We start from the raw sequence: 6,979 nt of genomic DNA, 5'->3' as shown, positions 1-6,979 counted from the left end.
CCCCCCCCCCTGCAATAACTCCCATAATTCCTTGTTGACAGCCTCGGACTCTCAGTGTTTTGTAGCTTAACAAAGCTGTAGGTGCGGTTTGAAATGTCCAAAGAAAAAGGTTCTTATGTCGTTTCTTAACCGCTTTGTCGTAACCTGAGTGTAACACATCGTGGGGTTTGAGGAAATATGTGAAGGAGAATCCATCAGGACTGAAATAACTCCCATAGTTCCTTGTTGACAGCCTCGGACTCTCAGTTTTTTGTTAGCAGGTTCTCTATCGCTCTCAATCCTTTCCATGACAGCTTCCTCTCGTTTGCCTCAGAAGAAGACTAAAGGTGGAATCACTTCAAACTAAGGCAACAATCATATCAACTTGTAAAACTGTCCATGCATGGTGAAAGGGTTCGATGTAAGTTCTAGTTAAAGCCAAACTTTATTTCATTAGTTTACAGTCATTAGCGTAATCTTCTCTGGTTCAAACTTCAAATCTTATAAGCACTTTGGAAAGTTATCGTTAGGGTGGAAAGTGTTTAAAAAGTTCAGTAACTCATGATCTGCGTTTGTCGTGAAACTGCAGTCGCAAGGCATTGTGGGAAAACATTATCGATTCTCTTTCATAGACGATGGTTTGCTGTGTGACTACCCGATTTGTATGTCCGCCCGATTTGCGCAAACACGAGTTGATCCGCCATATTGGACCAATAACACCAGCTATGTACGGCAACCCAAGTAGGACATTTGACAAAGCGGTGTTTCGCAAAGAAGTGAAAAAAAACGACCACATTAATCTGAACGAGAGAGATGAGTTATTGGTTTTTCAACGAAATGTCCTGATTATTTGAGAATAAATCATTTTAGTGGGTTAAGTACATTCTTTAACTTCTGTTTGACAGCCTTCACACTGGAAAAATAAGAAACTGTAAATGTATGCAATCATTTATGGCATTCATAATTAACTGTGAATTGTTTTCATTTATTTAACATTAGAGATGTTTTAGTCTGGCCAAACTTTTTCTGTTGGGATTCCTGGAAAAGGAAAATTACTTTTCATAAAAGTTGATTCAAGGACAAAACTGTTATTGGATCAGTCCGGACGTCAAATGTCCTGTTTGGCTTGCCGTACATAGCTGTCCAATGTGGCAGACCAACTCGCGCTTGGGCAGAGCAAATCGGGTAGTCACACAACTGTATCCTACGCTAAAGGAGATGAAAACGAAGCATTGAAGTTCCTATTTGAGCACCCATGAACCCCTCTTATCATGGCGGCCACTTATGGATTCTTCAGGGTCATTTCTCTCCGTTAGGAACCTTCCTAAAAAAGAAACACTACGACCTGTGACTGGCGACAGATTGCTAACTTTTTCTTTTCATAATCACAATCCCATGCTAACAAACTCTCAGTTTTGGCACACTCTCGCCTACAGGGCAGCTGCGGAGGTTGAAACTCCTCCTTAGCAAGTCAAGTGGGTTCGCCTTCAAACTCCCCCCTCACACCCACACACTCTCACACACACCATCTTTTTTTTTTTTTAGAGAGTCACAGATGGGTCCATAAGCTGTCAGTAGAGCCATTATCCAGCCCGGCATCTGCCTGTTTGACTTCTATATACTGTTTAATGCAGTCGGCCAGTCACTCGCTGAATAGGAGCAGCACGGTCGGCCCGCCCAAATAAATGCCGCGTTTGTCTCCTCTGCCTTTTGTTTTGTGGTGTTTTTTTGGGAGGGGTAGGTGGAGTAAAAGGGGGGGTGGTTGATGTGTCAGAGAGGCTCGATTTACCCTCACTATTAACCAAAAAGAGTTACTGCCATGTCCGAAGAGGGGTGTACATACTCCACATATGGTCAGGTCAATTCCCCCAAGTGCCCAAAATCCAAGTTTGACACACCGCCTATTCACTCCCTCACACACACTTGCATTTTAAACGTTGCAGTGGACACATTTAAGCCTTTGTGTCCCCCCCTAACACCCCCCAAAAAATGCTTTCCAACAGTCTGTTTTAAATCCTCCATTCTCCGCTCTCCTTGTTTTTCTCGCTGCACGGTGGGATCCATTTTGGGCTTTCTTGGCTCCGGAGAGGTTGTTTTGGCTCGGAGTCTCATACGCTGTGTGCCTCTCATGCAGTTTGGTTGAATTAAACAGTTTTTCTTTTCTCCCCTAACCCCTCTCCCCACCCTCCCCTTCCCACTGCTGCTCCTCTCTTATTTTGCGGCTTAATGCTCCCTCGGCTCCCGGGCGATCGGATCGTTTTACCCTTTTAAGGCTCATATTTTCCTCTTATTTTGATGAACTGACAAGAGTCTGAAACCCCCTTCGCTCTGCTTCTTTAAGTTGAGGTGGAAGGAAATGTATACATTGAGTGTTTACAGGGGGCTATAAATACATCATTTTAAGATATAGCACATGTATACGGTGCAGGCAGCGATATGAGGCTTAAAGTGGATAATTTGATTGGCTAAGGCTATTTGACGGTGCCAAATCGATGTGATCAGATCTCAGGGATAGCGAGGCGATGACGGCAAACGGGGCACTCTGAAACCACAGGTTGGGAACGATTTGAAGAGCGGGGGAAAGGTTTCTATCCTTCCCTCTCCTCCTCTTTGTCTCAGTGAGAGAGGTAATACATATCCTCAGTAATGGATTACATTTAACGTCATGAGGATGGATACAAAGTTAACTCTATTCTTTTAAAGTTACATCAAAAAACACGGTACATTCAAATAAATAGAGTTTACTTAAAGTTTGAATCCATACGGCTACTGCCTGATATTTCCTTTATGATCCTTTATGATTGTGTGTGTGTGTGTGTGTGTGTGTGTGTGTGTGTGGCCTAGCATTACTATATTTGTGGGGACCTAAATCTGTTTACAGTCACGTGTGGGGACTTACCTCCCTTATGGGGACAAAATGGAGGTCCCCATAAGGGGAATCATTAATTTTAGGGTGAAGACTTGGTTAGGGTTAGGGTTAGGGTAAGTCTCCTGGAAATGTATGTAAGTCAATGCAATGTCCCCTGAAGTGATATACCGTGTGTGTGTGTGTATGTGTGTGTGTGTGTGTGTGTGTGTGTGTGTGTGTGTGTGTGTGTGTGTGTGTGTGTGTGTGTGTGTGTGTGTGTTTGTCTGAGTGCTCTGAAAGGCAGGAGAGCTCTGGTAATGGACGCTAAAGTGGAGACGCCTCAGGGCTGACAAGCTCGATTAACGTATATAGCCTTAAAATGTAGAGTCAGAGGAAGCCTGACTCTAAAGCACGGTCATGTGTTTGAGTCTTTGTGTGTTTATGAGCATCGGATCCATTGATTGGGTGGATGCTTTCCCCTCTTTTTTTTTACACAAGAACACCCAACTTCCCACGTGTCACTCCATGAATCTTCATCACCTGCCATTTCAAGCTGCATTATATCACGTTTTTAACTTTTAGACTTGAGGATGATGCTTTGGTAACATGTGAGGCGTGTGAAAGTAGAACATGCTACTTTTTGGGTTGTTCCAAGCTGTAACACACACACACACACACACACACACACACACACACACACACACACACACACACACACACACACACACACACACACACACACACACACACAATCCAGCTGTGTGATTATATTCCAAATGCTGAATCGGTGACTTCAAAATACAAGTAGAGTCTCTCATACAGTCAAATGTACTTTTAGTAGGAAGATTAAATAAGAAAAGTTGCCATGCATGGATAAACTTTCACGGCTTTGGGATATTTGGCTTTAATTTAAAAGCAGTAGATCAGTTTTGAATGATTTGCACCCAGATTTTATGTTTGACATGCACCCAATAAATAGATTTTCCTTGGAATAGGTAACGGTCTTCTTGTGACGAGAACTGCTCCAAAATAAAGTTTGCGTTTACTTTCGAATGTACGAGGAAACGTACTGTTTCTCAAAAATAATTTAAGGTCAAGAAAATGTTAACTTTAAATCCAGCTTTGAGACTTTTTTGCCTTTATATGTCCCATAACACAACCAATCTATAATTAACTGTTAAGCGTTCCTTTTAGCCTTACACTCAAACTCTTAAAGGGAAGAGACAGGCAGGATTGAAATGCCTTAGATGAGGTAAAGAGAGAAGATGGATCAAATTATCAACGTAGGGGTTTGGGACATTCTTCCTTTAACCTCAGACAGCGTCAATGGTTTGGCCTCAGCTTGAGAATCAGAACCAGAAACCCTTTATTAGTCTCACAGAGGGAACTGTACAGTGTTAAGGCAAAGAGACAGAGCACATGCAAAGTGACACAAATAAAGTTAGTAGACCAAAAATAGTAAAAGATCAAATCAAACAAGTATCATAAAGTCAAGTGTGTACATAACAGGGATTACCTCTTCAACAATGGTCCAACAGTTTTAGAAAAATCAAATAGCAGCTGGTAATAGTAAACATGCTTTCCACCAAGAAAAACAACAACAAACCCGAAACAGATGCCCAGAGGGACTGAACCGGAAAGAAACAGAAGAGACAGACAGGATTCAACTCTCTAAAGGCCCGGACACACCAAGCCGACTTTGGCCGTCGATGGGCGTCGACGACACGCCCTTCTCAGATTGGTGTGTCCCGCGCCATCGTGTCTTTTCAGCCGGGCCGACACCTTTTCCACCGAAAACCCACCGATTCCTCATGTCGAATCGGTGGGCAGTCGGCCAAAGGCTGTCGGTCTACGAAATCACTCTGATTGGCTGTTCAGCTAGCGAATCAGAGCATGAGAAGCGAAACGGAAGTGAGGGACCCAAACAAACGATTAAGAAGGCAAACCTGAGATTTCCTTTAACTCCAGCTCTCGACACAGGTTGGGGAAAGCCCCATGAGCTTCTCGCTGTAGAGTGGAAATGGAACGCTGGTAAGGAGAGTTATTGCCACTCACGCATGCGCAGTTCGTACGTGCTTCTTGGCCGTCGGCTGAAGTCTTTGCGGTGTGTTCCAGCGACACATGGCCAAGACGCAGGAGACGTGAGGCGATGCAACAGTCGGGTCCGTCTGTGTGAGTTCTTTGGTGTCAGCTTGGTGTGTCCGGGCCTTTAGAGGAAGTAAAGAGAAGGGATTATGGAGGAGGGGGCGTACGAAGAAAGAGCCAACAAACTGTGGACGTACTACATTTCCACAGACAACAAAAACAACAACAAACCCCACACAGATGCCCAGACGGACCCTCCCCACGGGGACATTTACATCGGCAAACAACGGCCCCTGTTGCCCCTCAGGTGCTCTTACAGTTCCCTCTGGAGGAAGGGGGTGTTTTCTTTTTAGGGGGGGGAGGGTAGTATGCCCCCCGGCTGTGCACCCAGCTACCCCCCCCCTCTGCGGAGCCTCTTTATTCCCCCCCGCGGGGCAGGTGACAGCCCTCCACTGTGAAGGGCCGAAGGGAGCCATGACGGATTCCACAGATGGAGCGTGGAAATCGCCGGCAAAGACCCTCGGCTCTGTGGAGGCAACAAAGAGGCCGAGAGTCACAGAGAGAGAGAAATATGGGTGGGAGAGAGAGAGAGAGAGGGAGAGAGAGAGAGAGAGAGAGAGATGGGAGACAAAGAGAGAGAGAGAGAGAGAGAGAGAGAGAGAGAGATGGGAGACAAAGAGAGAGAGAGAGAAATATGGGTGGGAGAGAGAGAGAGAGAGAGAGAGAGAGAGAGAGAGAGAGAGAGAGAGAGAAAGAGAGAGAGAGAGATATGGGAGACAAAGAGAGAGAGAGAGAGACAGACAGAGACAGAAGAGAGAGAGAGAGAGAGATGGGAGACAAAGAGAGAGAGAGAGAGAGAGAGAGAGAGAGAAAAGGTGGTGCTTGTTTAAGGACAGTGGCGTGCCAAAAAGTGCAAAAAAGTTTACGGTGCGATTTAGGAGTTAGCTGTTGTTTGGAGGGAAACATTTCTCACTTTTTTCTCACTTTTTTCTCACTTTTTTCCTCACTTGCTTGAAGTTGTACTGATAAGTGGTGGCTTGTACATGTTGATCCATGCTATGGTCTGTTTTATAATTGTTAGGGACTATGAAAAAGTGCTTGTTGATTGTTTTGAGTGAACCTGCCAGATGGAAATGAGATAATAGCTTTAATCCGGCACGAATCATCTCTTGTCCTTTCAAAATTAAGATAAGAGAGAGAGAGAGAGAGAGAGAGAGAGAGAGAGAGAGAGAGAGAGAGAGAGAGAGAGAGAGACAGACAGAGACAGAAGAGAGAGAGAGAGAGAGAGAGAGAGAGATGGGAGACAAAGAGAGAGAGAGAGAAATATGGGTGGGAGAGAGAGAGAGAGAGAGAGAGAGAGAGAGAGAGAGAGAGAGAGAGAGAGAGAGAGAGAAAAAAGGTGGTGCTTGTTTAAGGACGGTGGCGTTCTAAAGTGCAACAACGTTTACGGTGCGAATTAGGAGTCTGCTGTTGTTTGAAGGGAAAAATATACAAGTGTGACTTTTCCCTCACTTGCTTTGAGACTGTTTAGAAGTTGTCAGTTGAGCTGATAAGTGGTGGTTTGTTCGTGTTGATCCATGCTTTGATTTGTTTTATAATTGTCAGAGTGATAGGGACTATGAAACAGTGCTTGTTGATTGGTACGAGTGAACCTGCCTATTAGATAATAGCTCAAATCTGGCACAAATCATCTCTGACAGAATAACTAATACAAAGTGTTCTACCTGACGTCATTTCCTCTCTTGGTAACAATCTGTTGCAGCTTCCCCAAACTTATCATTTCACCGCCTCGCCTTACCAGCCTGTATCTAAGCATCAAGTGATCCAACGAAGCAAAGTGAAACAAATGAGCCCCGTAAAGGATCTGACGACTAGACTCTTGAGACTTTCGGAGGTGCCACTCTGTCGCTTCCTTTTGAAATGTTCTGGAGACCCCGGTAGCAGTCATAACCGATAGGTAATTCCAAAGTGATTAAGGATTTCCCCGGCCTCCTCGGCTTTCCCAGGGCCCAAATCCCTGTGAAATGCTGAGGAACGTGCATGCTGCTAAAGTCTTGGAAGGGGGGG

At 44.8% G+C, this 6,979-nt stretch overlaps 2 protein-coding genes across 2 annotated transcripts in view; one reads left to right on the top strand and one right to left on the bottom strand.

Moving 5' to 3' along the window:
- med6 (mediator complex subunit 6) overlaps nt 1-4,640 on the bottom strand; it is a 19,427-nt gene extending 14,787 nt beyond the window's left edge. Inside the window, exon 1 of the mRNA XM_010797885.1 lies at nt 4,630-4,640. Coding sequence (XP_010796187.1) covers nt 4,630-4,640 — 11 coding nt within the window. The remainder of the gene's footprint in view (nt 1-4,629) is intronic.
- A 421-nt stretch (nt 4,641-5,061) lies between these two features.
- LOC104968306 (paired box protein Pax-3-like) overlaps nt 5,062-6,979 on the top strand; it is an 8,757-nt gene continuing 6,839 nt past the window's right edge. The window contains exon 1 of the mRNA XM_010797884.1: nt 5,062-5,191. Coding sequence (XP_010796186.1) covers nt 5,062-5,191 — 130 coding nt within the window. The remainder of the gene's footprint in view (nt 5,192-6,979) is intronic.

The sequence above is a fragment of the Notothenia coriiceps genome, unplaced genomic scaffold (genome assembly GCF_000735185.1).
Source record: "Notothenia coriiceps isolate Sejong01 unplaced genomic scaffold, NC01 NC01_scaffold00038584, whole genome shotgun sequence".
Taxonomy (NCBI): domain Eukaryota; kingdom Metazoa; phylum Chordata; class Actinopteri; order Perciformes; family Nototheniidae; genus Notothenia; species Notothenia coriiceps.
The sequence above is the reverse complement of the archived record's forward strand: the minus strand, read 5'-3'. Positions and strand labels throughout refer to the sequence as shown.